Source organism: Siphateles boraxobius, unplaced genomic scaffold (genome assembly GCF_051911475.1).
Source record: "Siphateles boraxobius isolate OS27281-9 unplaced genomic scaffold, OSU_SipBor_1 130, whole genome shotgun sequence".
In the NCBI taxonomy this organism is placed as follows: domain Eukaryota; kingdom Metazoa; phylum Chordata; class Actinopteri; order Cypriniformes; family Leuciscidae; genus Siphateles; species Siphateles boraxobius.
Genome location: NW_027508734.1, coordinates 18,227,736 through 18,245,293, shown reverse-complemented (window position 1 = coordinate 18,245,293; position 17,558 = coordinate 18,227,736). Strand labels below are relative to the sequence as shown.

Sequence of the window (17,558 nt, the reverse complement as noted above, 5' to 3'; positions counted from 1 at the left end):
CATTGTTCTTATTTGTAAGTGCAATTTGTACAAAAATGTGTATGATTTTTTTTTTATTATCAAATGTCAACTGGTAAAAAAAAGTAATTTCAGTTGGCATGTATGTGTACAGTAGGGATTTCCACAAGGTGGTACTATAACAAAATATTCTTGTAACAAACATTTGACATTATCTCTGCAAAGTGTTTAATTGTCTTGAATTCTCCCATCAACCAGCAAAAATAAATATATTTTCCAAAACATACTTTATTGTATTTTTTTGCGAAATATAATTGATTATTTTTATAATCTGTTATTGATGTTTGTATTGTTTTACAGTGAACTGTGACCGTGCATACTTTTGAGTCTTGAAATACACGTATTCACATCACATACAAATTCACAGTCCTTTCTTTTATAAATGCTGGGTCTATAATGTGTGAAATGATTATTAAAAACAGCTATGGATGAGATATTTCACAGAATCTGCTCAGTTGTGCCTCCTATTGGGGGAGATAAACAACGTGGTAAAGCACATTGCAAGTTTCTCCGACTTGCCAACAATATTATCTGTCTGCAGTCCCGGAGGCTGCATTTTCAGGACCCCACTTCTAGGACCGCATTTCTAAGACCCTAGTTTTTTGTGACAGCGCCACCTACCGAGTCGAAGAACCGCAGTCCCAGGAACGCATTTCCAGGACCCTAGTTTTGGAGGACCGAAAAAAGTGCCACCAATGCAATATTTCCACCCAGTTTTAACTACATTAGAGTGTTTTTTTTTCTTTCAAGTTTTATAACACCCAAATACTACTTTCTTTATTGCAATTAAACCAGGTTCCTAGGAATGTTGAGAAATTATTGGGTCTAAGTAGCATATAATAACTCAAGTAAAATAAACAAGGAATCATTTTATAGTCTTTTCAGTCACTATGGACCACATTTTCAAGTACAGAGGGAAGACAAGGATGACTCTGGGGATAGATTTAAGATTTTGTATTTTACAAAATAATATAAAACACCTGAACTTGAACACACAAAATATTTTACAAAATAATATATAACTGAAATGAACACACAAAATATTTTACAAAATAATATATAAAAACTGAAATTGAACACACAAAATATTTTACAAAATAATATATAACCACTGAACTTGAACATACAAAAAAACAAATTTGATCATGACCTGAACCACATAGACAGAACTTCAATGGATGGACAAACACATGGACAACATCATCACTGACTCCTAAGAGAGAGAAAGAGAAGTGATTTAAATAAGGAACATTTAGTTGACCATGTTCTACTCTCTAATTTTAAATTTCATATTTAAAAGATCTTAGTTACCACAGAGTAATGATAATGATAAAAATAATGATATCAATCTCCATACCAATTAATTTTCATAATACAATTATTGCATACTGTTCAAAGATTTGAAAAAAAAAATGATTTTGATGTTCTCGGAACAAAGGTTCTAGAAACACTCATGTCGTTTCTTGAAAAACATTTTTAAGTTAATTTCATAAAAATAAATAGACATAAATTTGGCCTAAGCCTAGTGCTTAACCAATTTATTTATTTATCTTTTGTCATACTATTGCCTACCCTGAGCTGTGTCCTTGATAGCACTTCATATAGAGTACAGTATACAGTAAATGACACAATCTAACACGTGGGATTTCAATTATTATAATGGCCTCTCGGATATGTCTGACTATTAAAATGTCATATGTCTCAACCAACTTTATAAAACCATGTCAAAATGAAGAGACGTACACATAACATGTATTGTGGGTAACGTTAAACAGGCTGACTGTGAGCACGTGACAGTGAAAAGATTAAGATTATTTTAACTGAATTAAAATGGAAAAACAATGAGTAATAAACAAGCTTTCAGAACAAACATGCTACAGTTTATTGTGCTGTAAATAAGTCAACACAGGCTTATCATGCAACAGTTCCGTTAAATGAACGTGCAATTCATTTTCCAGCATTAGAGGCTAATATATGATGGCTATGCATTCAAGACTGTTTAGCAAATCACCAGCACGTTGGCAACGTTAACTTTCCAATGAAATGCATCAAAATTGTTTTTAAAGTTAAACAAATAAAAATTGATTCGCATTTGATACTCACACTCTGAATGTCATTCATCTTCGCTGGTCCTCTAATTCGATAGGTGGCGTTGTCACTAAAAACCTAGGGTCCTAGAAATGCGGTCCTAGAAGTGGGGTCCTGAAAATGCAGCCTCCGTGTCTGCAGGCAGATGCTACTCCTTGCCAACAGGGTCAAAGGATTTACCATATTTGACCAATAAAATATGTCTTGATTAGTGAACAATTATATTTTTCATCTATTATTTATCATATAAGTAATGAAAAGCTTTTACTCAAAACACCTTTTTAAGACGAGGTCATGGTATGAGTATTGTATCTCATTTCGGAGCAGATTGTAGGTGTTGCTGATGGTTGTTTATGTATTTGGGTGTTATGTGGTTTTCACGCGTGGGTCTGTCAGGAAATAAATTCAAGCTAGGCCTATGTGGGGGATGAAATATAAGAACAAATTAAAAAAAAGTTCTTCCCATTTCTTTTTCGTTTACTGAACACTGCAATAAGCTCAGAATTATCCACTTTTTTCTTCTAAAAGTTAATCTAGTTGCTTAATTGAAGTCTCGCGGGTTTCTCAGGTTTCTATGCGAATGCGTCATAAAAGGGGAGGAGTCTGATTCATAGAGAAAACGAATGCTTCTTGTTTGGGCGTAGTGTTAAAACGATACACAGTCTTTTTATTTTTAGCCAAAGTGTATAGCGAAAGTGAAAAAAAAATATTTAAAACTCTCTTCTATCCATAAATCTGAATAATCACTGCGACAACAGTAACTACTCTGTGGAGATTTTTTCCCCTAAGATTTATTTGAGGAGTATCAAGCCTGCCCCAAGAGCTGAGATGTAAGTGAGAGTTTTTATGGTGGATATAACGTTATATATATAATTACCCTTTTTGAAGACTCGGCTATTAGAGTCTACGTTTTAAAGGAAACCCTTTTGCAGTATTTTTTGTTCGCTAAATTGTTAATTGGCTAGGCTATATACATTTATAATCAATTATCTTAATTCATTTTGATTAAATAGTCTCTTTTTCGAGAGACATTTAGGGTAATGAATCAGTTTCTACATTTCATTATCTTTTTCTCTTTTTTGTCGCCAATGCTTAGCAATAACTTATTTGCCGTTTTCTTTTGTTAGGAAACCAGTGTAGGCAACTTGACTCATACCATAAACACAATCTAATATCCGTCGCCACACCCACCTGACCTGACGTCATGGTATTATTGCTTCAGTGTGTTTCACGCCATCTAACAAAAAATAAAGAAATATTAAACAAAATAGTTATTGTTACATTTTTGGCACGTATCTTGTCCACGAATTTCCTTTAAGATCCGGGTTGGGTTTCCGTATTTCTTCATGTAAACCTGGTTCTTTTCATTTCAAGTTGAGCTGTTCTTTTGGACCTGTTTTGCTTGTTTCCAGCGATTGTATAGTTCACAACACAACTTCCCGAATCCCTACATTTTCTTCGCCCACTTAGTGATCGTGGTGCTGCTACACAGGCGTTGGCTCTGAAACGCACACATCTGTCTTCAACATGTCTGGACCAGGTAATGATAATATGTTTGTATTTTCCTTTAAATGCAACAGCATGTTTGTGGATTTGTAGTTTAGGAAATGCAGCGTAATGATTTAAACAACCAGTGAGTTTTGCAATAGCTCCCCCACAGTACCCATCTGCTGTAACTCATTGTCAATCCTTGTGCTGAAAACGGTCTATTTACATGTTTCCTCTCAAGTGTGATTTGTGCCTTTTCAATGAAGGTGTGAAACTGAAGGTGAAAACATTTTCGCTAGAGGTCAGTGGGAAAGGAATTCAGGAAGTGTAGCCCAACAAAAGTGGCTGTGTTCCACATTTATAAGTTTCCACAGACTAAAGGGAATGTGGGGGATGTCTGTGATCCTACACCAGGAAATGGCTGTGGCTTTAGTTTTACCTAGCTATTTTTTCTTATTGTACAAGATGTTTGTCTGATCATACAAAACTGATATCTGTAAATAGGTGGTCTCTTCGGTGCCTGTTGGCCATCATAAAATGTAGAAAATAAAACTTAGGCTTTAAAATAAATGTATGTGTAGTCATGATAGGGTGATCTAAAATCAGTCAATGCACAGTGTCTGAGCAAGAACAAGCTAACATACTAGGTTTATCAAATAACAAACCACTTGGTCTTTAAAACTGTGATTTTTAAAAATATTTTTTAAGCAAATTTTCCTTAACATTCTGCCAGTGCCAAGGTTGACCACATCAAATTTGAAAGATAAAATTGGTTAAATAAAATAAAAAATAGACAGTTGAAATAATTGAGGATATCACTCACTTGCCCAAGTTGTTATCCCTTTAAAGAAGTGATAACTACTTTATGATATGATGTCATTTTAATTTAAAGGGAAAATAGTCCAAAATAACTGGGTGGACAATAAATTGAGGAACAAGCTAAAGACAGATTTAATAAATGATTAAATACATTTAATAAATTATTAAATAATATACATTAGAGAGAATCATTACTGATACAGCCTACCCAAACTAAAAAATAAAAAAAACATGTATAGTAATGGTTGTATTTATCATGAAAATGGGATACAGGCCTGGGGACAGGAAAAATTGGTGATATGTGGTGGTTCAAAATGCTGTAAAATTTTTTTTTTTTTATCAACTTCAATGTTCTTAGTTAAATTGCTGTTAATTATGATTAAGACTGGTTTAAAATTGATATTGTTCCTTATTTTAAGGCAGTAAGATCATGTTTTTTACGGGGGACACAAAATACACCAAATCCCGGAAATGACCCAGTTCTATGATAACTGTAAATGTATCATGCACTTAATTCAGAGCAGATGATTGTGTTCTATCTTTCTTACAAAAAAATATCCCAAGGCCCATTTTTATACCATACTGCATTCTGCTGCTAAATCAGCAGTCAAGTGATTCCTTAACCCCATTAGGAGTCGTTCTTTGGAGCAACTGTGTTCTTAACAAGCTGGGGAATTCAAGCTAGTTTCACCAAGCAGACTGACACTATTTAGTCCAAGTTAAGAAAGTGGATCTTTCTGTTGCAAAAGAGCTTGCCTCATCCATTGTCTTGGTGAATTACTCAAGGCAAGAAATGTTTAAGTAGCACTGAAAACAGGAATGGCAAGAAGGGAGTGTTCAAAAAAATACAATCACAAAACATGTCATGTAAATGTCAGTGGTTTTATTTGGGACAGTCATACTACGCAGGAAGTCTGTTTTGATAAGTTAGTTGGGGAGGGTTTTAGCAGTACCATAGACAAACTATGTTTCTTAATGGAAGCATCGATGGCAATAAATAACTTTTTTTATTTTTAAGAGTGTATTCTCTTTTCATTTAATTGGAATAGTGGATATCTGAAGGCAATTTATTGAGCTAGTCTGAATAATACATGACCTGAGTTTTTTTGCCCAGCACTTAACATAATGCTTTGTGCAATGGACATGTGATTCATGAACGGTAAGATAACATGATGGAAGCAGGATGCAATTCCATGTGGCAGGTCTTGATAATGAAATTAGCAACGATTGAGGGCTTAGATTAAATGTGTGCTCAGTTGGTCTGCCAGACGACCCAGAAAGCGCCCCTGCCATTTATCAGTAAGCTTCATAACTTCACCAACAAGCAATGTGTCATGAATGCTGTCCACCACATTGGTGCAATTTCTAACCACTACTGGTTCAACAATCTCTTAATTCAGTAATTGTGGTCAGGAGTGTGAGTTGTGTGAGTGGTCAAGAATTGTTGGCGAAACTGCATATTTAAATAACAGTAAATTTACTTTAAATAAACTACACTTTCTCACCTAAAGCAAAATGTCAGCAAGCCTGTATTGAGGAACTCCGGCATATTGATGCACACAGGGTCTTCTCTCTGCTGGCAGTGAAAGCATCTGTTGATTTGCATTTTTTTCCCCCCTCAGTGTCTGGGTAGGAAATATAATTATTTGTGATCATGCATGTATGATTGTGGAGTTACACCATTTAATAGACATCATCCTTAAAGGGACAATGTGTAGCTTTTTAAGTATTTTCTAAAATCAATATTTTTATTCATAAATATGTCCTCAATGGTGTACAAATACCTCTGCCAATGATCTGACTTATCCTCGTAAACGAAGAATTTATTATCTTTATACATGTGACGGGTAGGTTCACGGAGGCTTCCATGTCGTTCCGCCATCTTGAAAAACTATAATAGCAGAGAGGGTCAAAAAGTACTAGGCCAATGCATTCCCACAACGAGTTTTCGTTCATAGACACCGTCACGTAACTGAAAGCAGCAGAAACGGAGGAGAAGAGCAGTGAGAGGCGCTTGTCACTGCCCCGGCAAGTCAGTCAGTAATTCATACTGTAACATTCGTTTGTTCGTTGTGTCAAGTTGCAGTTTGTTTGAAATAACAAACCTGTTCACCCGAAGGAAAACTCAACGAAGTTCTGTTAGAAGACATCCTGTCATTGCTTTTTGGTACATAACAGCTACCGTAGATGCAACACGCATTTGAAAAGCGAGGAGCTGGAGAGCACAATTCGTTTGAATGCAAAATACAATTTCACCGCTAGATGGGAGAAATTCCTACACAATGTCCCTTTAATGCTGAGTCTTTAAATGCTTCTCTCAGGGGCCCCATAATGTTGGATAGCAGATATGTGGTTTGGTTTTAGAAGTCAGCCCATCTACAGGTCCTTCTCCAAAAAATAGCATATTGTGATTAAAGTTCATTATTTTCCATAATGTAATGATAAAAATTAAACTTTCATATATTTTAGATTCATTGCACACCAACTGAAATATTTCAGGTCTTTTATTGTTTTAATATGATGATTTTGGCATACAGCTCATGAAAACCCAAAAGTCCTATCTCAAAAAATAGCGTATCATGAAAAGGGTCCCTAAACGAGCTATTAAGCTAATCATCTGAATCAACTAATTAACTCTAAACACCTGCAAAAGATTCCTGAGGCTTTTAAAAACTCCCAGCCTGTTTCATTACTCAAAACCGCAATCATGGGTAAGACTGCCGACCTGACTGCTGTCCAGAAGGCCATCATTGACACCCTCAAGCAAGGGTAAGACACAGAAAGAAATTTCTGAAGAAATAGGCTGTTCCCAGAGTGCTGTATCAAGGCACCTCAGTGGGAAGTCTGTGGGAAGGAAAAAGTGTGGCAAAAAACGCTGCACAACGAGAAGAGGTGACCGGAGCCTGAGGAAGATTGTGGAGAAGGACCGATTCCAGACCTTGGGGGACCTGCGGAAGCAGAGGACTGAGTCTGGAGTAGAAACATCCAGAGCCACCGTGCACAGGCGTGTGCAGGAAATGGGCTACAGGTGCCGCATTCCCCAGGTCAAGCCACTTTTGAACCAGAAACAGCGGCAGAAGCGCCTGACCTGGGCTACAGAGAAGCACCACTGGACTGTTGCTCAGTGGTCCAAAGTACTTTTTTCGGATGAAAGCAAATTTTGCATGTCATTCGGAAATCAAGGTGCCAGAGTCTGGAAGAAGACTGGGGAGAAGGAAATGCCAAAATGCCTGAAGTCCAGTGTCAAGTACCCACAGTCAGTGATGGTCTGGGGTGCCATGTCAGCTGCTGGTGTTGGTCCACTGTGTTTTATCAAGGGCAGGGTCAATGCAGCTAGCTATCAGGAGCACTTCTTGCTTCCATCTGCTGAAAAGCTTTATGGAGATGAAGATTTTATTTTTCAGCACGACCTGGCACCTGCTCACAGTGCCAAAACCACTGGTAAATGGTTTACTCACCATGGTATTGCTGTGCTCAATTGGCCTGCCAACTCCTGACCTGAACCCCATAGAGAATCTGTGGGATATTGTGAAGAGAAAGTTGAGAGACGCAAGACCCAACACTCTGGATGAGCTTAAGGCCGCTATCGAAGCATCCTGGGCCTCCATAACACCTCAGCAGTGCCACAGGCTGATTGCCTCCATGCCACGCCGTATTGAAGCAGTCATTTCTGCAAAAGGATTCCCGACCAAGTATTGAGTGCATAACTGAACATAATTATTTGAAGGTTGGCTTTTTTTGTATTAAAAATACTTATTTTATTGGTCTGATGAAATATGCTAATTTTTTGAGATAGGACTTTTGGGTTTTCATGAGCTGTATGCCAAAATCATCAGTATTAAAACAATAAAATACCTGAATTATTTCAGTTGGTGTGCAATGAATCTAAAATATATGAAAGTTTAATTTTTATCATTACATTATGGAAAATAATTAACTTCATCACAATATGCTAATTTTTTGAGAAGGACCTGTATAGCAAAGCCGGCACCTTTCAAATAATGTCCCATGATGCTAAGGGTTGTGCCTCAACAGCACCTGAATGAGAGATCTTTGTGATGAAAGAGCGTTATTCCATTCAAATTCATTCCGCCCCTGAAAGATTTGAATATTTCAAAAGCTGAGCTTTTTCTTAGGAAAATGGCAGGTCTGGATTTGTTCAAGGGGAGGGTTTAGACGTGTCAAATATTAAGCTACAGCTGCAGTGTTCACTCCTGAGATACACTACCGTTTAAAAGTTTAGGGTTGGTTTTTGAAAGAAGTCTCTTATGCTCACCAAAGCCACATTTATTTGATAAAATACAGCACAAACATAAAAATAGGCCTAACTGTTTCTATTATTTTATTTTATTTATTCCTGTGATTGCAAAGCAAATTTTTACCATCAGGAGCCAGTCTTCAGTGTCATGATTCTTCAGAATCATTCTAATATGCTTATTTAGAGCGCAACAAATATTTATTATTGTCATCAATGTTAAAAACAGTAATATTTTTGTGGAAACAATGGTAAATTTTTTTCAGGATTCTTCCATAAGTAGAAAATTCAAAAGAACAGCATTTGTTCTTTAGTGTCACTTTGATTCATTTAATGCATCGTTTTTTAATAAAAGTATTAATTTCTCAACAACAAAACTTTTGAGCGGTTGTGTAGATAGGTGCAAGTAAAGAATGATCCTCTATTTGGCTCAACTTTACTACATCATTATCAAGAAACCAACTACAAGATTTATAATCTTGAAATAAATTTGTATACGAGAACCGTTTGCCATCTGGTAGAGAGATCCAACTGGACATGTTACTGAACTGATTTTCTGATGGGGTTCTTTGATGCTGGTGTTCAAAATTATGCTATAACATTACATATTCTCAAAAATAATATTATATAATTTGAGGTTGTAATACTTCTGCATGCAACCTGTATTACTAACTCAGAGAAACTGGGCCTTTAATAACAAACAAACAAAAAAAAACATCAGAAAAGGGGCTTTGTATATTAAATGCCTTGCCATGGGTTTCACTTCATTATTTATGATAAAGTTTTAAGGGTTGCAATTTGAGGTAATTATTTTTGATTAATTATATATATTTAATCAAATAAAGTTTGTTATTCAGAAGTTACATATTTGTCCTAATTTCTGACACTCAGTTAATGCCTCATTTTCATTACTTTATATGTCTGAAAAAACATAGTGTGGTTGTTGAGAAGAGCTGATGTGATTAAATATTTACCATCTTCTCTATTTCACAATTACATGCATTGTTCATGATGTTCATATAACGACTGCAAATGGTCAATATTGTTACAATGAATTATTCATGACCTTTTCTGTTATCGGTGGCTATTTTTGTTTTTCCTATTGGAATGCCTCGCATGCACTCTGCATCCTAAAATAGATTTAGTCCACAGAACATGGGAGGCCTGCATTAACCATCTCAAGTCTAATCATACACGAATTACCCACCATACATGCACAATTCTGTTTGTCTGTATTTATTGATTGAAAGAGAATAAATCGGTCAGTTGTTCCAGTCATTTTAAAATCCACTGCAAACCAACTCCGATCATATCAGTGATTAGGCATGGCGTTGGGATTTTCATTGACCGCTTGAATGGAAGAATACATTCCTAGTCTTCAGGACTTTCTACTGCATTTCAGGGCATCTGTTTATGATTTAAGACTTAAAAGAGGCTGACTTATGTAAATTAACAAAGTACAGGCGGGAGTTAATCAACAACAGAATAGCTCAAAGACTACAATATGTAGAGTTTCTGACTTCAAGCCACAATCTTAAAGAGCTATACAAGCACAACATCCAAAAATATACACAAACCAACTCTATAATCTGCACAAAAACATCCCCATTAATGAAATAAAACGGCACAAATCTAGCAGACTTGCATGTACCAAATGTGTCATTCAAGCAAACAACTAAACAAAAAGCCAAGACCAGATACTGTATCTTACAATTTTAAACTTTGTTCCCTCCAGATTTTTACATAATTGCTTAATATTTCTTTTCATAGTACAGCTAAATAAGCAATATACTAACATTATGGTTTTCTCTCATTGCATTCGAAATTGTGTTAAACCAGGCTACCCAGGCTACCCATCTCCACACCAGCCTCCGTATCCCATGCCCCAGCCAGACGGACACTCCATGCCCCCCTATCCCGTGGGAGGTTATGGAGATCCAGGATATGTGGCCCCACCTGCAGGGTTTCAAGTAGGGTACCAGCCGGTTCCTGATCAGCCAGTCATGTATCAGCCTGGTCCAGTTAGTCCAGCATTGCAGCAGGGCCAACCGTATGGAGGTAAACATGTCTAATTTGTACTTAATTTACAAAAACGTTTTTAAAAAACGGTGGTAGATTAAAGGTTAATGTGTATACTATTATCCTATTATTTATACATTATATATTAGTATATAATCTTATATACTTAAGATATATTATTTTATAGTAGTATGTATCTATATATATATTAGGGCTGGGAAAAGATTAATCGCATCCAAAATAAAAGTTTGTGTTTACATAATATATGTGTGTGCACTGTGTATAATTATTTTGTATATATATAAATACACACACATGCATGTATATATTTAAGAAATATTTGCATGTGTATATACTGTATATATTTATTTATTATTTATAATATATAAATATAATTTTCTTCTTAATATAATTTTTTTCTTTTGTATACATGCATGTGTGTGTATTTATATATACAAAATAATTATACACAGTGCACACACATATATTATGTAAACACAAACTTTTATTTTGGATGCGATTAATCGCGATTTATCTTTTCCCAGCCCTAATATATATATACAGAAGTACTTAAAAAGCTTATATTTACAAATAATTACTGAAATAAATTTAATAGTATGGATTCATTGATGCTGGTTTTCTAGTATCCACACATTCTAATGAACTTTAATACTATGAGGACAATGCAAAGCATTTTTTGCATTATGCAAGCTGACTGATTGTGATGTGCCTTTATCAACCTTCTGTAGCACCTGTAGCTGCACCAGTGTCAGTGCCTGCTGGAGTACCACCTGGACTGGAGTACCTCACTCAGGTAGGCCATGTCTTTTGGTGCATTAAAGTCATGTCGGAAAAATAGTATTTACGAGTTGAACTCCCATGAATGCCACCACAATGTCATAGTTCTGAGAGGGAATCTTGGGATTTTTTTCTCTGTGCCAAGAGTTTCTAAGTTGGGTGGCGTGTCTGTGTGAAAGCATGGTGAACTCAATCGATGCTGGGTCTGTAGTTGATGATAAATTGTTGAAATGTATGAAATCACTATATTATATTTACAATAAAATTTGCTAAGTTCCATGTACAAAAAGTATTATACTATTATATTACAAATATGATGCCTTCCAAAATTGAATAACTACACAAAACAAACCTGAATAGCATTCATTATTCATCTTAGAAGGGGAGTTTAAAAAAAAATAGTAGTAAAGGTCACTGAAAACAGGAAAAAATGCCATCTTTCTTGTTACTAGTATATTCTTTGCATTTCAGGTTGACCAGATCCTTATTCATCAGAAAGTGGAGTTGTTAGAGGGTACGTCTTTTTGTTTATTATGTATATGTAGTTGAAGCTGTTTACTATATTTCAGTGCAGTATGTGCATTAAAGCACATGCTGCCCGTTTCTATTTTTTAACCCTGAGACCATTTTATTGACCGTTGCTTTTTTTGTTACACTTTGTTTAAACCAGAGACTTGTTTTAACTCGTAGTTTAATTGTAAAGTTTTTTTCGACTTCTCCGCATACAGCATTCATTGGCTTTGAGACCAACAACCAGTATGAGATCAAGAACAGCCTCGGTCAAAAGATCTTCTCTGCCAAAGAAAAAAATGACTGCTGCACACGCAACTGCTGTGGTGCCCTGCGCAGCTTTGACATGAAGATCAAAGACAACACTGACCGAGAGGTCATACGACTCATCCGACCTTACCGTTGTGTCTCCTGTTGGTGCCCCTGCTGCCTGCAAGAGGTATGGCTAACACACAGGTCATATCAAAGCTAATGTAAGATTAACCCTAGATTGCATGGAGTGGGTGTGTTGAATTATGACTCAACACAGTATTTTTGGTTAAATGTTTTGTCAATAATAATGTAAGGGAATTATAGTTAAGCCACATAAAGAGACCAGTATGCTCAATGCAGACCAGGAGTCAAAGTTGAAGTTCAATCATTTGACAAAGTTCGCTGAAGACAAAGTTTTCCACACTTGCAGAGAACATAGAAAATTAAACTTAAAATTTTTTAAATAAAACTTGAGATACAGAAAAACTAGTACTTATAGTCATATGGATAATCAGTTGATGTCATTTTACAGGTTCGGATAGGTTAACAATACTATTTCATATTTTGTATTTTATATCTACAAGGAAAGTGGAGAAATAAGCATGTTTCTTATATTAAAACATTTGTGAATCATCAATTGAATCATCAATTATTTCATTAATAGGACTCATTTTTTTTGAAGAAAACTATTGATTCCAATATGGGTCGTTTTGACCTTCTTTATGCATTCGTGTAGTTTTCTTTGTTCATGCATTCTAGGTTTAAAAGTAAAAATGTCACAAAAAGTTAATTTAGTTGTTAGTTAAGTCTCAAAAACCTGAAATGTTTACATCTAATCACGGTATAGGATCTGATCTTTGTGTTGTGTTTCAGCTAGTGACCCATCTAAAGGACATGTTGTGTGATCTACTACTGACAGGAACATGTGTGTGACTTATGAGTTGTAAATGGCATAGAGTCTGTGTTAACCTAAAGAATGAGTCTGACAGTCAACAGTCACACTGTTCATTTAGTTTACGTGTACACTACTGTGCAAAAGTTTAAGGTCAATAAGCTTTTGAAAGAAATCAATTATTCAGCAAGGACGCATTACATTGATCAAAAGAGACAGTAAAGACATTTATAATGTTAAAACTATTTATATTTCAAATAAATGCGGTTCTTTCTATTCGTCTACGAGTCCTGAAAAAATCTATCACAGTTTCCTCAAAACTGTAAAGCAACACCGCTGTTTCCAAAAGTGATTAAAAAAGAATTATAATAAATGTTTCTTGATCACCGAATCTGCATATTAGAATGATTTCTGGAGGATCATGTGACACTGAAGACTGGAGTAATGATGCTGAAAATTCAGCTTTTCATCACAGGAATTAATTATATTTGAAAATATATTAAAATAGGAAAAGTTATTTTACAGTGTAATAATATTTCAAAGTATTATTACTGTTTTTGACATTTTCAATCGAATAAATGCAGCCTTGATGAGCATAAGAGACTTCTTTCAAGAACCGTACCGGCACACATAGCTATTAGCTGAAAAAGTCTATTTGGGAATTGCTATACATTTGTCATTTGTTATGTATATACTGTAAATAACGACGTCTTCTTTTGAATATGTCTCCTTCAGATGGAGGTACAGGCCCCCCCTGGAACGACCATAGGGTATGTGAAGCAGGACTGGCACCCCTGTTATCCAAGATTTTCCATCCAGGGGCCCAACAAGGAGACTATGATGAAGCTCGAGGGACCCTGCTTGGCATGTAACTGCTGTGGTGATGTGAACTTCGAGGTAGCTATTTAGAATTGGATTGAAATTTAAATTCAAAGGCATACGTTATTATGACACCAAGCAAAATCTTGCAAATCAAGCAAAAGCTGGTGGGTTCTCACCATAAAGTCGTATTTCTTTCTTTAGCTCAAAGGCAAAGACGGTAGTGGGAAGCCTATCGGTCGGATCAGTAAGCAGTGGAGCGGCCTGTTAAAGGAAGTCTTCACTGACACTGACAACTTTGGCATTCAGTTCCCTCTGGACATGGATGTTAAGATGAAGGCTGTACTTTTGGGCACTTGCTTCCTTATTGTGAGTATTAAACTAACAACACATTTAATGATCCACACAATAGATGGTAGCCTGAAGTGCTAGGTAATACCTTAGAGGGCATTCCAGTATGCATAAGAGTACAGATCGTTTACCATTATGCAACTACGATCAATATAAAAATATAAAATAAAATAGAAATCACATAGACTAGAACACATTCTTACGCACTGGATATCTGTTCTGACGCTTTGATTTTTTTTCTCTTTTTCTTTTCATAGGATTTCATGTTCTTTGAAAAAGTTGGAGACACAAACCAGCGCAATACTGTGTTCTCTTAGAGCTCCTGAAAAGTTACTTATAAAGGAACACATTTTCAACTAACTCGCATCACTTTGCAAACATTTCAGGTCTCTTTTAAACAGGCTATCTACAGACTGTGGTAATTTCATCAAAGTCTGGACTCCCTTAATTTCCTGTGTTTTCTTAAGTAACCAAACCTAATAGAAAGCTGCCACTGCAGTGAACCTGAAGGACATGTTCATGGTCATTTTATAGTGCTCACATGACCAGTAATATTTACAATGATATCTGAGGTATCATGAATAACTGTTCACTGGTACCTTTAAAACAGTCATTGCCTAAAATAAATCACTGAACAAATTTCTGTTACAGCATAAGCAGCTAACATTTGTATGTTTTTGTTAACCTTTTTCTTAGAAAAATACCATATACATGTTTGTTTTTTTGAATTCTCATTCATAAAGTATATTTTTCTGTCTTTTAGAAGGAAATTCACTTTTATTGTGCTAAACGCAAAGCATTTTTGTCAATGTACACAAATGTTCCTACACAGCCAAATAATGCATGATGAAGTGGGCAGTACAACTAGCAGGTTACTTGTTACTTAAAACGGATAGAAAGCCAATTTGTATTGACTAGTAGGGTTTTTTTCAGTGTGTGAAGAAATAGTGTCCTACAGAGGGCGCTTGGAAAACCAGCCTCCCATTGAACCGCTCTCAAATCTTAGGATGGTCTTAAATATTAAATGTTTGCCAATTAAATAAATGAGTAGCATGAAATACAAATAACAATTCAGGAAATTATTCTAAAAACTATTAAGTAAAAGTTTTCTGTCGTTACATACCATATGGCAATGTTTTTGTCCTGGTTTGCTATATATAGACTGGCCTTCTATCAATGTGAGAATATATTAAATGTAGATAACCATATAAAAATATGCAGAGTGAGGAGTGTTAACACTTTTTGTTTAACGCCCGTGTTTTGTTCACTATTTTCCTTAAACTTTGATATTTTCTCACATTATACACTGCAAATGAAAGTTGTTCTCTAAAGTAGGCTACCACTTACATTGTAACAATAATAGTTAGACATCAGTTTAAAATTGTTGTACACAAATTTTCTATGTTAATCAAATTTACCACCACGGCAGCTAATTACTAATTTGTTCAACTGAGAGTTACAAAACTCCCTGGTCTACCCATCCATAATCACTATACATGTGTGTCTTTTTGTCTGTGTTTATATTAATTTCTATAATGTGAAATATTAGTGTAACATTATACATAATAAACGTATAATATTATGTTGGTGATTTGTGTGATTTTTATGACTGGATCTAGGAAAAATTCTAAAACCGACATATTGGAATATTGGCACTGTAAAAAAATCAATCTGTAATTTTATATTAGCTGTGCAGTGTATTTTTTTCCTGTATTTTTGAAATGCTGGTAATATTGCTAAAATAGACTGAAATCTTGTGTATGATGTTAAATAATATCTCATCAACACTGCTTCAGAGTAACTTTAACATTAGTGTGCACACTGAGCAATGTTCATTTTAGCAGTAATAATCTATAAATTCAGTTTATGGATCTGTACAGTAAAAATAAATGGTAATTTGTGCTGCAGCAGATTTTCTAGAGAAAGTCTGTTTAAAAAAAAAGGAAAGTACTGTTAAAATTAAAAAGATAATCTGTTAAGTTTACTTTCAAACAGCCACATTTACTAAATGAAATGAGTGATGTTCACTTAACCATTAGTGAAAGTTTATTGCACTTACTAGAAAATAGTTGAACTCAATAGAGAATAAATGTTGAATGTTCATGTTTTTTATTGAATAGGAGGGAGATATGTTAGTGTTTCGGTTTATTTTATTTTATTCAGTAGAGTTTCAGATATATTCAGCTGTTTGAGCAGTGTTTAGTGTAATTTTATATTAAGAAATATTCTTTGTTTGAACTCAAATGAAATAATTTCACAATATTATACTCGCATTACTTACACTGTATAAATATTTGTTTTTACAATTTACAGTGAAATCCCAGTTTATGTTTTTGTTTTGTTTTTACAGATTATCTCTGATTTTAATTCAACGACATTTTCTGTTCTTAACAGACATTCTCTGGAAACTCTGCTGCCAGAAAATTACCATTTATATACAACCCCAAATCAGAAAAAGTTGGGACATTTTGTAAAATGCAGTAAAAAAAAAGAATCTGTGATTTGTTCATTCTATTTAACCTTTTATTAGTTGACAAAAGTACAAAGAAACGTTTTCCAATGTTTTCACTGACCAACATAATTGTATTTTGTAAATATGAACAAATTTTGATTTTGATGGCTGCAACACACCCCAAAAAAGTTGGGACAGAGACCAAATAAAATTGAAAAGAGTATCCAGATTAGATTATCCAACTCTTTTGAAACAGTCCACAATGAGCAGGTGAATTGGTAATAGTTGAGGGTATCGTGTTTGGGTGTAAAAGTGTTCCTCAGTCTTTTTAATCAAAGATGGGTCATGGCTCATCACTTTGTGCCAAATATCATGAGAGAATTGTCAAACAATTAAAAAATCACATTTCTCAATGCAAGATTGCAAAGAATTTGTCTTTTATCATCTTCCATACATAATATTGTCACAAGATTCAGGGAATCCAGAGAAATCTCAGTCTGTGTTGGGTAAGGCAGTAGACCTCTGTTGAATGTGTGTGACCTTTGAGCCCTCAGATGGCATTGCACAAGATACCATCATGCTAATCCATTAAATACAGCCACATGTGCTCAGGAGTAATTTGGAAAACCGTTTTCACTGAACACAGTCTTACGCTGCATCAAGAAATGCCTCTTGAATCTCTGTTACGCAAGGAGAAAGCTTTAAATCAGTTCTATGTGGAGATGCCGGCGGGTTCTCTGGGCCTGAGCTCATCTCAGATGGTCTAGAAGACAGTGGGAATGTGTGCTGTGGTCAGA

At 35.2% G+C, this 17,558-nt stretch overlaps 1 protein-coding gene across 4 annotated transcripts; it reads left to right on the top strand.

The window, feature by feature from the left end:
- The first annotated feature begins 2,693 nt into the window (after positions 1-2,693).
- LOC143737232 (phospholipid scramblase 1-like) lies at positions 2,694-15,891 on the top strand. Of its 4 annotated transcripts, none has more exons than XM_077228337.1 (9): positions 2,694-2,936; positions 3,519-3,646; positions 10,508-10,726; positions 11,437-11,501; positions 11,957-11,999; positions 12,214-12,434; positions 13,875-14,036; positions 14,163-14,327; positions 14,567-15,891. In XM_077228337.1, exons 2-9 carry the CDS (start codon positions 3,634-3,636, stop codon positions 14,624-14,626), a joined length of 948 nt encoding a protein of 315 aa, XP_077084452.1. In that variant the 5' UTR covers positions 2,694-2,936; positions 3,519-3,633; the 3' UTR covers positions 14,627-15,891. The 4 variants fall into 4 exon arrangements, with proteins under 4 accessions (XP_077084452.1, XP_077084453.1, XP_077084454.1 ...); XM_077228338.1 differs by having other exon boundaries at positions 2,701-2,936; positions 3,577-3,646; XM_077228339.1 differs by having other exon boundaries at positions 2,806-2,936; positions 3,577-3,646; positions 10,517-10,726.
- Positions 15,892-17,558: the final 1,667 nt, after the last annotated feature.